At 34.7% G+C, this 17,001-nt stretch overlaps 3 protein-coding genes across 3 annotated transcripts; all 3 read left to right on the top strand.

Moving 5' to 3' along the window:
- The first annotated feature begins 1,334 nt into the window (after nucleotides 1–1,334).
- LOC106384369 lies at nucleotides 1,335–8,601 on the top strand. The gene is made up of 3 exons (XM_048749529.1): nucleotides 1,335–1,350; nucleotides 6,037–6,185; nucleotides 8,285–8,601. Exons 1-3 carry the CDS (start codon nucleotides 1,335–1,337, stop codon nucleotides 8,489–8,491), a joined length of 372 nt encoding a protein of 123 aa, XP_048605486.1. The 3' UTR covers nucleotides 8,492–8,601.
- A 2,188-nt stretch (nucleotides 8,602–10,789) lies between these two features.
- On the top strand, nucleotides 10,790–12,103 carry LOC106384370 (leucine-rich repeat extensin-like protein 5). The gene has a single exon (XM_013824343.2). It carries the CDS (start codon nucleotides 10,790–10,792, stop codon nucleotides 12,101–12,103), a length of 1,314 nt encoding a protein of 437 aa, XP_013679797.2.
- Nucleotides 12,104–14,501: 2,398 nt separating this feature from the next.
- LOC106389263 (dual-specificity RNA methyltransferase RlmN) lies at nucleotides 14,502–16,615 on the top strand. The gene is made up of 7 exons (XM_013829472.3): nucleotides 14,502–14,850; nucleotides 15,048–15,158; nucleotides 15,232–15,366; nucleotides 15,539–15,643; nucleotides 15,746–15,915; nucleotides 16,004–16,103; nucleotides 16,192–16,615. The coding sequence occupies exons 1-7, from the start codon at nucleotides 14,596–14,598 to the stop codon at nucleotides 16,426–16,428; spliced, it is 1,113 nt and encodes a 370-aa protein (XP_013684926.1). The 5' UTR covers nucleotides 14,502–14,595; the 3' UTR covers nucleotides 16,429–16,615.
- Nucleotides 16,616–17,001: the final 386 nt, after the last annotated feature.

The raw sequence follows: 17,001 nt of genomic DNA, 5'->3' as shown, positions 1-17,001 counted from the left end.
CACCCACACAGAGCCAAAATATTATTTTCATTATTTTACTTAAGATCAATATGTATTATCAAAATCATCATTCATACGACAGCTATATATATCCAACTTTCTGGACCATTTCCTTATAGAAAGGCGACACATGCGTGGAAGCTAAATCATATATCCAAAGAAATAAAATATTCATATAAAACTTTTCATGTTTTCATATAAAGTATGACTAAGCTAATACAGTAGTAATTTTAATTTAGACAAAATAAATTAGCATCGTACTATTAATTAAAAATACGTTCACATAAAAGCATTATGATTTGATCAGTTCTAAAATATGACATGGCTACGATGACATGTATTGATGTGTCAAATGTGATTAATTTCCACATGTGATTAAACTCTGAGTACATGTAGAGATGTCAATTGGGCTGCCCAAGTCCAAATGGGTTGTCCAAATGGACACAACAGTCCAAATGGACATTATTTTTTTAAGCTCAAATTGTACCAGACCAAATTGTCCAGACCAAATTGGCCCAAGTCCAAATGGGCATTCCACAAAGCCCAAATACAATTTCTGCTTTAATATGCTAAATCCATAAAAAAAACATTTTTTTTGTGAAACATCCATAAAAAACATAAATTTCAAGTTTTACACATTAAGTTTCATAAGTTTTACATATCCAAAGCATAGAAAATTCATATATTATTTCATACATAATGGTTCATACATAAAAATAAAAAATCCAAAGCATAAGTTTTGATTGCCCTTCTCTTCTTTATCTTCTCAGCCTCTCCTATCAAATTAAAACACATAAGTTATCACACAAGCAGATAGTAAAATACATTGGTTTAAACATGACACTAACATCAGTTCAAACAAAGTAACATGACAGTACATATCATACAAACATCAGTTCAATGTATAAAACACTACTCAACAAGGCATCAAACATTTTATAGATTCATATCACACTCACGAGAAAGAGAGAGAGATGATCGAGACGCCGAGAGAGAGAGAGGCGGATCGAGACGCCGAGAGAGAGAGAGTCACTGAGAAGCTGTACACAATCAGAGTCGCGACTCGCGAGAGAGAGAGAGAGAGGATTAAGACGCCGAGGGGAGAGAGAACGGAGAGTCGCCGTGAGTCGACTTCATCGAGAGAGAACGGGAATCAGAGATGAGAGTCGCAGAGACGAGAGCCAAAAAAAGAGAGTGATTTTCATTGGAAACCCTAGGATTTTTTATACATTGGGCCGCCCATGTCCATTTGGTTTAAGCCCATTGGATTTGGAGTTTATTGGGTTTCGACCAACTGGACAGCTTTATTTATTGGTCTAATTTGGTTAGTTCAAATGGACTTGGACATCGGTAACCAATAGACAGTGTGTCCAATTGACATCTCTAAGTACATGTTGACATGGCACATGCAAAATTAGCTAACATAAACCATTTTTAGCTAGCACAGTTTTAATCTCTGTAAGGTTTAATTACAAGACGCGATCATCATCTTGGTCGTTGGATGTCCGGCCATAGATCCTAAAATCTACACTAAGAATTTGATAGTGATCGGAAGTTTAATCAAATGAAGATAAATGATGTAAGCAACGATATCTTTCGAACACAACGATCTAATCAGTTTCCGGTAGGCAAAAAAATAGACTTTTATTGATGAATAAGATCGAATACAATGAGCAGAATAAGATCGAACGTTACAACGAGATCGCTAAGAGAAAAGATCTAAAGATGGATGAAAACAAGGTCGAAGTGTGGGTGTAGTTCTCTCTAGGGTTTTCAACGTGTGTCCCTCCATGTATGTTCTCCTCTCTTTACAGTAGGTCATGTATGTTCTCCTCTCTTTACAGTAGGTCGACTTCGTGATCTCTGTAACCGCTCCGCGATCTCCGTATCTTGTTCCGCGACCTCTGGGCCCTCGAAGTCTCCGTCTCGAGCTCGTATATTCGCTATGGGCTTCAGCTCTTTACGGCTCATATCCGCGATCGTGGCCCATTATTGGATTGACCGAAATTGGGTCCAACAATAGCTTGTATGTTTCTTTGGATCCATTCTAGTTTCGATCAAATTCTAGTCTCATCCTTGTGAGTAGATCTGTTCGGATATTAACTCGCTCCTTGTATTCTTCTTTGAGATCTGATCGGAATCTCGCTTCTCATATGGCTTCTTTTTGACATTCCCATATCACTTCTTTGTCGACTTCGCCCTTCCAGTCTTTCTTGCTGGTTATTAAAACTATCTTCTTTGTAATTTTCATGTGCTATTCACTGTAGAAGGAGTTAGTCAAAAAAAAAAAAAAAGTTAGTCATCTTCGAAATTTGGTGATTTTCTGTCAACGGCTCTCAAGGTGTTTGTTGCTTTGATGTTTCAGTTTGACCATCATCTTCTGTTTGTTTGTTTTTTGTTTATCAAATGTTAGGTTTGGTTCCAATCTCTGCTTGTATGTTTTAGTTGTTGCTAGTAGTCTCCCTTTGTTAGGTTTGGTTCCAATCTCTTGCTGTACTGTCAGATTTGTATCTTAAAACTGTATTTCACCCATGTACTAGTGTTAAACAGAAAAAGAACTGAACCAACACCCGAACAAAATTAACTTCATAGGACACAACGATTAGGACAACTGGGCATATCTAGCAGTCCCAGCCAAAAAGACACTCTCTTTGTAATAGACACAGAAGTCTCAGCACAAGTATTGGTTCCGATTGTGAATTAGACTGTTGAGACTTTTACTCTTTGTAAAGCTTTTACAGCTAAGATTTAGCCAGCCAATCATGTTTTTATGATTTTTCTTTGTTCTAAAGTAATTTTTATTAAATTTCTTCTTGTTACATATAAGTTTTGCAAAAACCAGCATTTAGTGTCTATAGACTTTTTAAAAGTTTTTTAACAACTATTTTATTTATATAAATTACCCAAATATATAGAAATTACGTAGAGTAATAAAACTAGAGTAATACATATACAATACAATAAAAGAATATAATATTGAAACACTTTTTTTAAAAGTGTCAACTTACTAAAGCCTAAGGTTTTTAAAGAAATATTTTTAAAAGCCACAATCACAACAGTTGTAAACAATCACAGCCATAACACTAATTTACAAAACGCCTTTCATCATCCGTAAGAGCATGCGCAACCGGGGATGACCCCGAATCCTTAGCGCTTAATGGTCCCATTAGTTTAATATAATAATAATATTAAGCTTAATAAACGTAAGGATTGGTCCGTAATTAGGTGGTTGACGGACTCGATCCTTGTGTTACGTGTCCGAATTTGAGTGGACCGGGCCGCTTTTGTGTTTCGTATGGGGAAAAAATGGGTCATTTCGACCGAAGCAAAGAAAAAAAAAATCTTCCCGACTCTCGACGGCGATTCTCTCGACCCACCATCGCGATTGGTCTCCCTCGGATCCTCAAGGTAAATAGAAGGCTTATCTTCTAGATTAATCGATTTAGATTAGTTTGCATCTTGTTTTCCTCTCAATCTAGGGTTCGGTTTTGTTTATTCAATTGATTTGGGGATAGTTTCGTTTCAAAATTAGGGTTTGAAAACGATTTGGGTATAAAACGATTAGGGGATTTGGGGATTGCTTCGTTTCATTCGATTTGTTCTTACGGGTTCAAAACCCATTTTGGTTCCGATCGATTTATGGGTTTTCAAAACCCAAGTTTCTTCCTTTCGATTTAAGTTCCATTCGATTTACGATTTGGGTTGTTCTTGTTTGTTCTTACGGTTTCAAAATCGAAATTTTCTCCATTCGATTTAGGGTTTCAAAATCCCAAGTTTGTTCCTTTCGATTTTGGTTCGATTCTATTTTTTTATTCTTAAGGACTCCTAATCGGAAATCACCATTCACTACAAGAAAACAGCGGCATACTGAGGGAAAAAATCGCCGGTACGTCGTCGGAATAACGCTATTCCGACGACATACCGACGAAAAAAGTCCTCGAAAATAACTCCTCGGAAATTCATCTTTCCTCGGACGGAATTCCGAGGAAACCCTATTTCCTCGGAATTTCCAAGGACCACAAGGTCGTCGGAAATTCCTCGGAATATTCCGAGGAAGATGTCGTCGGAATATTCCGAGGGATAAACTTCCTCGGAATATTTCCAAAATTAAAAAAAAAATTATAAATTTATTTTTTTTAAATTGAAATTCGAAAATATAAAATTAAAATTGAAATAGAAAACATATTTAAAATACAAAAAATAATAAAATAGTTTTTATAAATAAAAAAATGTTTTATAAATACAAAATTAGTTTTAATAAATATGAAATCATCTTTTTATAAATACAAAAAATAATAAAATAGTGTTTATAAATAAAAAAATGTTTTATAAATACAAAATTAGATTTATAAATATAAAAATTTTTATAGATATGAAATCATCTTTTTATAAATACAAAATAGTTTTTATAAATACAAAAAATAATAAAATAGTGTTTATAAATAAAAAAAATATTTTATAAATACAAAATTAATTTTAAAATATGAAATCATCTTTTATAAATCCAAAAATCGAATTTATATACAAAGAACGGTTTGTATATTTAAAAATAGGTTTTATAAATACAAAAATAAAAAAATAGTGTTTATAAATAAAAAAAAAATGTTTTATAAATACAAAATTAATTTTAAAATATTAAAGCATCTTTTATAAATCCAAAAATCGAATTTATATACAAAAAACGTTTTGTAAAATCGAATTTATATAGAAAAAACGTTTTGTAAATACAAAAATAATGAACAATTTATAAAAAAAAGTTCTAAATCAATTCAACACAACCAAATCACAATTCTAAACCTATTACACAACAAATCACAATCCTACCCAATCACCCTAACAAAAATCTATCAAAAACCTTCTAAAATCATCAAATCTACTTAAAAACCTAACAAATAGGACCTAAGAGAGTGGGATAGGGTCCTTACATGATTTGTAAGGGAATGGAAAGGATTCGCCGGAGAGTTCATCGCGAGAGAAGGTGGAGAACGCCAGAAGGAGAGAGAGATTGCCGGAGAGGAAGAAGAGAGAAATGGGGAAGAAGATGCTTTTGGAGTTTATAAAACCTTAGGTCCGACAGATATTTTCCGTTGGAATTCCATCAGTATTTTCAGTTTCAATTTTTCCGAAATATTTGGCGGCTTGTTTGCCCGGTTAAATGAAAATATTCCGAGAAAATTCCGACGGCCACTTAAATATCCGTCGGAATTTCCTCGGAATATTTTCATTAATTCGAGGAAAAAGAATATCCTGTGCATGTATTTCTATTAATTTATATTGTTCCTCGGAATTTCCTCAGAATATTCCGAGGAAATACCGAGGAACTAGTGTTTGGGGTTTCAAAACATCAATTTTTTTTTGCCGTATTTCATTTCTTATACAATTGTAATGCATACCATTGAGGATTCTTTGTATAGATGAGCATAAACCATGAAATAACAAATTTCAAAACGAATTGTAAGTATTCCCTTTACCGTTCATTAAAGTGTATAAGTGTTTCTCTTATGTTGTGGGGATTTCGTTCATACAATCGGAAAAGTGTTTATTATAGGGTAAGAAACAAATTTTTGACTTCATAATGAACGTAAGACACTTAATAAGGGTTACATAGGTGTTATTCAAACCGTAAAAACGTTGTTTTCGGTTTAAAAACCCTATTTACTCGGAATTTTCTCGGAATATTCCGAGGGAATTCCGAGGAACTAGTGTTTGGGGTTTCAAAACGTCAATTTTTTTTTAAACGGATCGATCAATGGATATATGTCCAAAAACACATCGATCGATCACTAAGATGGACCAAAGCGTAACAATGTGATCGATCGATGAGATTATCCCATCGATCGATCGAGGATATCAAGTGTTCCTCGGAATTTCCTCGGAATATTCCCTTTTGTCTATATAGTGCTTATATTTCATTTGATCGATCTGTCACAGTAAATTTTTTATCAATTATACACACGATTTGATTTGATTATTTTTTTTGGCAGCGGGTAACACCAGTGTATTCTTGGACGTAGACGATTTCCTATAACCCCTAAGCATATCTCGATCCAAAATCCATTTATCAGAAAAGCAAACGAGCTCTTGAGAATAAGGGTTACCATAGTCATTTGTCACTACAGCTGTACGGGGATAATAGTATTCTCTCTGGGAAAGATATGATGGATAAATATGCTGAAGCTGGAATCAAAATCTGACTCGTATCCGAAGGTGAATTATATATCTTTTTATATATTTCTTATCTGTTGATATATACTGATCTCTGTTGATATATATATATAGTTGAAGGAGTTACGTATACGAGAGGTGATTTGATGCTATTCACTACAAGAATTTGTTAATATAGCTAAGGATTGATTTGTAGCTATTAGACATAATCCCTAGCTAGAATTGAGAAGGCGACAAATAGTTACAGATTAATTCTTTGGCTTCAGCACCGACGCTAAACTCATTCCGTAGCCAATTCGTAACCAATTAGCGACAAACTAGCTAAAACAATTTTCGTAGCCAAAAGCAACAACTTAGCTACAGTTTGTTCTTTTGCTAGTTAGTGACAATTTAGCTAATGAATTTCCGTAGCTATGTGGATACAAACATTAAAAAATATATTGTAAAAATAAATTACATATTAAATCAAAATTTTAAATCAAATAAATCAAAACAAAAGTTAATCTGAGAACTGAATAATAAAATTAAAATTGATTTATATATTCAAATTGTTTTACAGAAGTAAACCAAAATTGAAAAAAAAAACACTAAACAGAAGCAAAAAAAACACTAAACAGAAAACAAATTATTATTTTTTTTTTATCGAAAACAAATTAAACCTAAATCTATATCTAAACAGCGTCATCATCATCAGCAGCACCACCACGAAGCTTTGTCTTCACTCTCCGGTAAGCACCACCATCGTACCACCACCACAGCGCCGTCAAGCTCACGACCACCAACTCTGCTCACCACAACCCTTCCCGTACCATAAACAAAACAAAACCACAGAGAGAGAGAGAGCTTGACAGGCGAGGTTCATGGGAAAGAGGGGCTGAGAAGAACTTGATGACCGCAGACGTCGTCGTCTCTGCTGCGCCACCTCCGCCTAGCTTCCGCTTCACCGTCTCCGCTTCAATTGAAGTCAAAGAATGAAAAAGAGCTTCGGTGGTGGCGGCGGCGACGAGCTATGGTGGTAACGACGACGAGGTTTGGTACGACAAAGAGGAAGAAGATGAGATCTATAATTTTATTTGTCAAATAGAGTATAGATCTGTGATGTTAAGAAAGAGAAAGATGAGAAGGAGAAACACAACACCCTCTGGCTCTACTAGAATGGTGAAGAGAATAAGAAAAAGAGCAAACGCAAACAGAGAGACGTCAAATTTGAAGGTAAAATGGATGAAGAGAAACTCTCTGTGATATGTTAAGAGATTGACAAAAAGAGGAAGAGTAGAAACAAAAATAGAAGAAATCTGGACCATTGACAAAAACATATCAACGGTAGATATGTCAATCCGTGTGACTCAAAATTGGCCAATGGGAAGATTGGCCAGTAGAAAGAGAGAAATGAACATATTGACCAATAGAAAGAGAGAAAGGGAACCTGTCGAAGGAAGAGAACGGAGATAATAAGAAAAAGGAAAAAAAAAACGCTTTTGTCTCTCGGATCAAATCTCATCCAAAGGTGTTAAAATTGTTTAATTGAATGTAGGTTATCTAATAAGATTTTTTAAATTTTCATTTGTATGTTATTTGTTTTGGAGTGTGGGGTTGAGATTTTAAGTTGGATGTTAAGATTTGATATTAGATTTTGTTTGGGGTATGGGTTTTAAGGTTCAGGGATTGTTGCTCATACACATACATTTGTAGTTTAAGGTAAGTGTGTTAAGTTTGGATAGAATTTAGGTTTTAACGATTGATGATTATATACATAAATTTGTAGGTTTAAGTTAAAGTATATAAAATTAGGTATCTGAGGTTTAGGTTATAAGTTTTAGGGTTTAGGGATTGGTGATGATACATAAGTTATTGTTATTTAGTTACATATTTTTGTGGCTATAGATTGATAAGTATAATATTTATAGCGACAACTTATCTCTAACTAAGACGTTGCTATTTAGCTACAGAGATCAACGGATTTTATCTCTAGCTATATAGCTACAAATTGCTACAACCGGCTACGAATTTAGCTACAAAAACAAATTTATGTATTTTATCGCTATTTTTGTAACTAATACATTTGGCTACAGAAATGTCTTCGCCAGTCCGTAACTAATTTAATAAATTCTTGTAGTGATTGGACAGTTATCTATGGGCATTGAACAATCCTGGAGAATCGAATTTGATGCTACTCTCAAAAGACATCAAACAAGACACATGGGGGATGAGGTTACTTACATTTTTGCATAGGAATGATTGCTATATTCTCTTAGGGGAGCCTTTATCAGAGTTTACAGTTCCTTCTGATAGTGCTGAATGGATTTGGAAAAGCCTATCAGATTGAGGAAACCCTAGCTTACACAAAGCTAATAGCATCTTTGTAATCTACTTAAGTGGAAGTAAGCAAATGTTAAGATGCTTTAGTAAAATTATATAGACAATGGTTGTACTCCTCGCTGAAGATTTACTTGAACAAAATTGAGAAATGTCCGACACATCAATCTTTAATCTCACGCAACAACCCGTTGGTTTATACATCATTTTAGATGGGGGAACATTGGATTTTTTTATGCTCAATACTTGAGACTCAGATGTCGCATTGCCCCATCAGCCTACAAGCCCAAACCCACACGTAGCCAACAAAAATCTAGTATCTTTTCTGCAATATCGCTCCCATCCATCCCACGGGTAATCACAGCTCATCCTCAAGAACTGAATCACATAGCTGTTGGATTTTCAGATGGGTCGGTTAAACTGATTGAAACGCCATAACCTTTTAGAAGATGGGGCGTTGTAGATAAACTCGGGGTGGATAATGGGCAGCCTTGAGTTCGTCTGTGCCTTATATAACTCGGCTAAAACCAAATATGCAACGTTAGAAAAAGAAGAATAAAAAGAGTATAAGGGAGACCGTACTCTGCTTGTTTTTAAAAAAACTTTCCTTCCACGTGTTTGTTTTTCATTGGCTAACTTTTTAATCAAATAAAACTCTTTACTTTTCAATTTTAAGTAGTTCAGTATACTCTAGCATTATTTAAGAACCGACTCTTAGTTTTTTTAGTTAAAAGTTAAGAAACAGTTTAATCATGGTCTTAACGCTGTGGATGCTCATTTATTCCTTTTTGTTGGGCGGTCATTGTTGTGTTGACTAAAAATCAGGTAGTGAGTATGGTGTATAGTTTCCTTGTGTTATATAGTGGATTTTAGTGTACTTAGAAATAGATGACAGAGTAGATAATATATGAGATTAGTTGTCTCCTATTAGCAAAATTCCCATGTTTTTTTACCAGTAGTTTAATTTCAATGAATTTACGAAATTTCTGGTTGGAAATTTTAAACTTTTGTAATCCAAATGAGAAATAAATCTTTTTTTTTTGCACTGACAATCATGAATATAGTTATTTGTTATGAGATTGTATTTCACAAAAGTTTAAAAATATACAATTTAGTGAAATTTTGTCAAATAACCATAAAAAGCTTAAGTTAATATTTGATGAGTATGGAATCCGTATAGTTATGTTCTTTTGCATAATTTTCTAAAATATCGATGAGAATGTTTATCTACTATATTTTATTTTATTTTATTGCAAGAAGAATATTTCCTCTAATTCTATAAGAAAATGTTTTAAAATAAAATTTTGTTTCAAATAAACGCATGCTTGAAGTTTTAAATGCAATTTTTGTTAGTTAGTACTCTTTCCGTTTTCTAATAGATGGCATTTAAAAAAAAAATTGTTCCAAATTAGATAAAAAATTTCCGTTATTAATGAAAAAATATTAATTTTTATGTTATATGACTATTTGTATTATGTAGTCTATTTTGTTATTTGTGGAATTGTGTTTAAATGAATAATTAATAATATTTTTCTTTAGAAAATATAAAAAAAGTTAATGTTTTCTTAATCTATATGCAACAATCCTAAACAAGATCTAATAAAAACGGATGGAGAATGTTAAATAATAAATTCAACAAAATTAATTGTACTTTTCAAAATACTATTAGTTTAGAATTATGAAAAATTAGAAAATACAAAAATAATAAATTTATTATTTGTTGGGATAGTTAATTTTTTATCATTGTCTATTTTTATTAGATTTGGATTCAACTGTAATAAAATATTGTTTTCATCAACAAATCTCTTTATTCATGCATTTGATCAAATTAGACAATAAATTTCAATATTAACAAAGTTAAATGTACATAAGAGATACGTGTAGTTATATTCAAAAGATTTGATTTGGTATATCAAATATTTGCTACGAATATATAATCAGTGATATTTTACTTTAAAAGTTTAACAATTACCTTAAACAAATTATTATGACATGCCTGTATTTTTAAAGCGACTAATAACTATATAAATAGCTCTAGACAGACAGTTAAATAATACATCACATTCATTTTTCAACATATCAAATGAACAACAAAAATACAAAACACATGAAGAGTTTTTTTGGAATTGTGGTGTTCCAATTCTTGTTTTTCACATTATCTTTAGCAATTCGTGATAGTTTTTTCTTTACTCCTGAATTTGATGTGTCTAGAAATGTTTCTTATGATGAAATAAAAAAATTGGTTCCAAGCGACCCAAATAATGAAACGTTTCCTTCTTCTCCACCGGTTCCAATAGCGAATATTGGAATGAAGAGATTGGTTCCAAGCGGCCCAAACAATGAAACGTCTCCACCTTCTCCACCACATTCAATAGCTGATTTTGGAGTGAAGAGATTGGTTCCAAGCGGCCCAAACAATGAAACGTCTCCACCTTCGCCACCACATTCCATAGCGGATTTTGGAATTTTGGTTCCAATCGGTCCAAACTATGAAACATCTCTACCTTCTCCACAACATTCTATAGAGGATATTGGAGTAAAGAGATTGGTTCCAAGCGGTCCAAACAATGAAACGTCTCCACCTTCTCCACCACATTTCATAGCTGATTTTGGAGTGAAGAGATTAGTTCCAAGCGGCCCAAACAATGAAACTTCTCCACCTTCTCCACCACATTTCATAGCGGATTTTGGAGTGAAGAGATTGGTTCCAAGCGGCCCAAACAATGAAACGTCTCCACCTTCTCCACCACATTCCATAGCAAATTTCGGAGTGAAGAGATTTGTTCCAAGCGGACCAAACAATGAAACGTCTCCACCTTCTCCACCACATTCTATTGCAGATTTTGGAGTGAAGAGATTGGTTCCAAGCGGCCCAAACAATGAAACTTTTCCACCTTCTCCACCACATTCAATAGCTGATTTTGGAGTGAAGAGATTGGTTCCAAGTGGCCCAAACAATGAAACGTCTCCACCTTCACCACCACATCCCATAGCGGATTTTGGAGTGAAGAGATTGGTTCCAAACGGCCCAAACAATGAAACGTCTCCACCTTCTCCCCCACATTCTATCGAGAATATTGGAGTAAAGAGATTGGTTCCAAGCGGTCCAAACAATGAAATGTCTCCACCTTCTCCACAACATTCAATAGCTGATTTTGGAGTGAAGAGATTGGTTCCAAGTGGCCCAAACAATGAAACGTCTCCACCTTCTCCACCACATTCCATAGCGGATTTTGGAGTGAAGGGATTGGTTTCAAGCGGCCCAAACAATGAAACGTCTCCACCTTCTCCTCCACATTCTATAGAGAATATTGGAGTAAAGAGATTGGTTCCAAGCTGTCCAAACAATGAAACGTCTCCACCTTCTCCACCCCATTTCATAGCTGATTTTGGAGTGAAGAGATTGGTTCCAAGCGTCCCAAACAATGAAACGTCTCCACTTTCTCCGCCACATTACATAGCGGATTTTGGAGTGAAGAGATTGGTTCCAAGCGGTCCGAACAATGAAACGTCTCCACCTTCTCCACCACATTCCATAGCAAATTTAGGAGTGAAGAGATTTGTTCCAAGCGGACCAAACAATGAAACGTCTCCACCTTCTCCACCACATTCCATATACTAAAAAATAATTTATCGAAACAACTAAAATAAATGATGTTGCATTTATCTATAAATGACACTTATAAAATGTTACCATATATTGTAATTTATAAGTTTTAATTTATAAGAATGATTTAGTTATCTATATAATAAGGATTTTCTATAACTCAATGTTTTTTGGTTTAAACCAATATATAAAAAAACGTATACCATATAATCCTACGTGTGATTTAACTTAATAGTGTAAAAACCAATTTAGACAATTAGAAATTTGGATAATTAGGTAATATGTTGTGTATGGTTTGGTTTACTTATAATATTACGTGAAATCAAAGTTTGTCTTGGTTAAGTATATGGTCAAAACCAATTTAATTAGGAAATTAGGTAACATGATTGTGTTATATTATTTGATTTGGTTTGCTATATACTATTATGTGGAATCAAGATCTGTTTGATCTATATTATTATTTCTCCATGCATAACAATGTATAGTAGATTAACTGTTATATTAAGTGTTCCATAATTTTAGTAGTACTAAAATATGATCAATGAGTGTCTTAGATTGATAAGCAATAGTATTTTGTGTAAATAAAATGTAGTAAAAATATTAATTTCCAAAAAAAAATTATGGTTTAATAAAATAGATATTTTTGTCGATAAATCTTTCTTTATTTATGCATTTCATCAATTAGATAATATACTTCTTTGTTTCAAACTAAAAAGATAATATACTTCTATAAATTGTGGTTTGTCAAAAAAAAAAGATAATATACTTCTATATAAACAAAGTTGCATACACATGTCTTTATTTTCAAAAGATTTTATTATGTATATCATATTTTTTCTTTATAAGTGATATTTTACTTAAATTGTTTTAGAATTTCCTATAAACAGGTAATTATGAAGCACTTACATTTATGCAGAGAGACTAATAACAATAAATAGTTCTATTCGGGTGGTTAAATTACATCACATTCATTTCTAATATACCAATCAACAACAAAAATACCAAATACCAAAAACATGAAGAGTTTCTTTGGAGTTGTGGTGTTTAACTTCTTATTTCTTACGTTATCATTAGCAATTTGCGGTAATATTCTTTTAATTCTGATTTTAATGTGTCTAGAAAGGTTTTCAATGATGAAGTAAGAAGATCAGTTCCAAACGGTCTAAACAATTGAACATCTTTATGTCCTCTATCACATTTTATTGCAGAAATCGGAGTGAAGAGATTGGTTCCAAGTGGTCCAAACAATGAAACATCTCCGATTTCTCCACCAGATTCAATAGTGAATTTTGGAATTAAGAGACTGGTTCCAAGCGGTCCAAACAATGAAACGTCTTCACATTCCATAGTGAATTTTGGAGCTAAGAGATTGATTCCAAGCGGCCTAAATGATGAAACGTCTTCACCTTCTCTGTCACATTCCAAAAGCTTTTTAAAAATTAACTAAAGAATCTTTTGTTTAAAATGGTTAAATTAAACATTCAACTATGTTCATTTGAGAAGAAAATAATGTTATTTCTAGTTTGCTTACAAGTTGAACTATGCTAATAGGCTAATAGGTAGCTAGTAAGGGCATGATTAACGGTAAAACCGTTTATGGGGTCCTTAAAATTTTCTTTTTTTGATTTTTTTTTGTCCTAAAAAAAATGAACCAATCGTGGGCCGCCACATGTCGATGGAGCCCGCAAACAGTGCAAAAACTGTCTCAAGATCGATCTTTATTTCGCGACTTTAGAAACCGTTTTTTTTAAAAAAAAGTGGGGTCCACACATTAATTTCCTGCGGGAACTAGTTTAGGAAACCGCAATATTCATGGCCTAAGATGCTCATTGATTAAAAATTAAAAAAAAAAATCTCGAAAGAGTACAAAAATTTGTGAAGACACTATTCTCCCAATAGCTTGCTTGAGCTTGTGCTTACACCACTCGATTGCACCAACATAGAGGAATATGCTTCCTCCAACACCTCCAACCACAGTCCACATGGATCTTCCCGGACCAGCTGCTTCATCATTGAACAGCTCTATGTTAATGTTCATACCCACAGTGGCGGAGCCACATGCAACAACATGGGGGCAATGAACCCAACAAGATTAAAAAAATAGTGTAACTTAAAGCTCAATCTATATGATGTCCCCACTCATAATTATTTTTTGTTCCGTACCTTTTTTTTTTGCCCCCAACAGAAATATTTTCTGCCTCCGCCAATGCATACCCATTTGCAATAGATTATTCTGTTTGTCATCTAGCATTATGTTGGTCTTTCAACAGATTTTAACATACTCGGCTCAACAGCCAAAAGCCAATTAGGTTAACTAAACCGGTTTTAATCAAACCGGTTTTAATCAAACCGGGTTTATCTTTCCACCAAAACCGAACCGGATTTAGCTTCTTTAACTTTAGGCGACGGGTTTTAAAGTTTAGGGCTTTTAAATTCGGCGAGACGAACTTTTAACCGGCGAAACATAGCGACGGCTACGGCGAGGTGAGAGTGTTCAAGGAAGATCGATGAAGATGAAATCTGTATTCGATGCTCCGGAGATCAAATCGGAGTTCGAATCAGCGGGAATAAACCCTAATTTCATGATTCCGATCTGGAAGTATGTAATTCAGAATCCCGATTGCGTTTGGGACGAGATCCCTTCATTGCCCACCGCCGCATACACTCTCCTCCATTCAAAGTTCGAGACTTTCACTTCGTCTCTCCACTCCCTCTTCCACTCCTCCGATGGCACCACCTCTAAACTCCTCATCAAGCTCCAGGTACTCCGCTCTCTCTCTGTTTCTGGGTTTTGATATGAGTATGTGATTGCCTTTTCAATTGTATAGGAGATTAGTCTTTGTAGATGAGAAGCTGTCCTTTTAATACATAAAAGAGATTTGGTTGCTGAACATTGCTTGTAGTAAGTCCTTTGTTATAGTGTTATCTGATGAACTCGTACTTGATTCTTGATTTAAAGAATGGAGCTTTTGTGGAAGCTGTGATAATGAGATATGATACTCGGTTGGGGATGTGTGGAGGGAAGCCACGCCCTGGAGGTGTGAGATCTACTCTATGCATTTCATCCCAGGTTTTGATTTTTTTCATCACTCGTGTTTCATTGAGTTACTGTGGAGCATCTGATACAAGTGTTTAATCAATAGGTTGGTTGCAAAATGGGCTGCACCTTCTGCGCAACTGGTAGCATGGGATTCAAAAGTAATTTAACATCAGGAGAAATTGTGGAGCAGCTTGTCCACGCCTCTCGCCTAGCTGATATACGCAACATCGTATTCATGGTAACGCATCTCGTCTAAGTTTCTTTTTGGCTGTTGTTGTTGTTACTACATTATGTATCCGTGTCTTCACTTCTTGCCTTGCGGTGATTGCTATAGGTGTCTTTCTATAGTTTATGTATCGATGAAGTAAACGTTCACCGGTTGTTGGCTTGATTTTACTGATTGTGATCAGGGAATGGGAGAGCCTTTAAATAACTACAATGCTGTTGTTGAATCTGTGCGTGCCATGTTAAAGCAGCCTTTTCAGCTCTCACCCAAGAGAATTACCATTTCAACTGTAAGTACTGAGAAAACTACCTTGAAACATTCATGAATCAGAGAAGAAACATTCTCTTTCTTATTTTCTTTTTCTCCACTAACCCATATCGTTTGCACATAGGTTGGAGTTGTTCATGCGATAAACAAGCTTCACAATGATCTACCAGGTATAAGTTTAGCGGTATCTCTTCATGCACCAGTTCAAGAAATCCGCTGCCAGATCATGCCAGCGGCTAGAGCCTTTCCTCTTCAAAAGCTCATGGATGCACTTCAAGCTTTCCAGAAAAACAGGTTATTTGTTACTACATGTTCAAACCATAATCTCAGAAGTTGATAAAGATCATAACATATTGCAATATCTTCCTTGGATTTTAAACAGTCAGCAGAAGATCTTCATTGAGTACATCATGCTTGATGGAGTAAATGATCAAGAGGAGAACGCTCATCAACTAGGCGAATTGCTAAAGACATTTCAAGTGGTAAAAATCTTCTGTTTCTTGATAGTCTTAAAACTTTCTGCAATTATCTGATGTGAATCTCTGTGGCGTTTTCTCAAAAAAAAAACAGGTGATAAATTTGATACCGTTCAACCCAATTGGGTCCACAAGCCAGTTCAAAACCAGCACCAAACAAAGCGTCTCGATCTTCCAGAAGATCCTTAGGGAAACCTACAATATACGAACCACGGTTCGCAAAGAAATGGGTCAGGATATTAGCGGTGCTTGCGGCCAGCTAGTTGTGAACCAACCTGACAACAAGAGACCAGCAGAACCACTTAGAGACATTGAAGATCTGCATCTCTAACTTTAGGACCAGACATCTCTGAAATTTTCCTAAAGAGACCAAAGATATATGGTTTGTATTATCTTCGAAGTCACTCTTGAAAACCTTTTTCTTAGTTACTTGACATATTGTTCCTCATTACTCTGGTGAAAACACTTGGCTCACTCTCACTCTTATTCGGAAAAAAAAGAAGAGATGGTCCTCCGTCCTCATAGGCTTCATCAAATAAAAACAAATTAATACATCGTTATGGCTAAAGATGGGAGAAGTGGTTTAGACGTAGGCTCGAGCGATGCACTCAGAGATCCGGATCATCATTAGGGTCAAGAACCACGGGTTAAGGTCCGGGAGTCATGTAGTGCTTGTGTTCTTGATACCACCAGAGTTTAAAGTCTCTGATTGGTGATGTCGTGCCACAGACGCAACTGGTAGGGTTTGAGAGAGTAGAAGTTGGAAGAAGCATGACAGACCATTGAGTTTGACGCCTGCGAAGGACGTGAGCCTTGTCTATCGAAGTTCTTAGTGGTCAAAGTAAATACCGTCATGCTATCATCAATTATGACGAAAGCCTAAGTAAAAAAATTGGTATAATAT

The sequence above is a fragment of the Brassica napus genome, chromosome C3, assembly GCF_020379485.1.
Source record: "Brassica napus cultivar Da-Ae chromosome C3, Da-Ae, whole genome shotgun sequence".
Taxonomy (NCBI): domain Eukaryota; kingdom Viridiplantae; phylum Streptophyta; class Magnoliopsida; order Brassicales; family Brassicaceae; genus Brassica; species Brassica napus.
The sequence above is the reverse complement of the archived record's forward strand: the minus strand, read 5'-3'. Positions and strand labels throughout refer to the sequence as shown.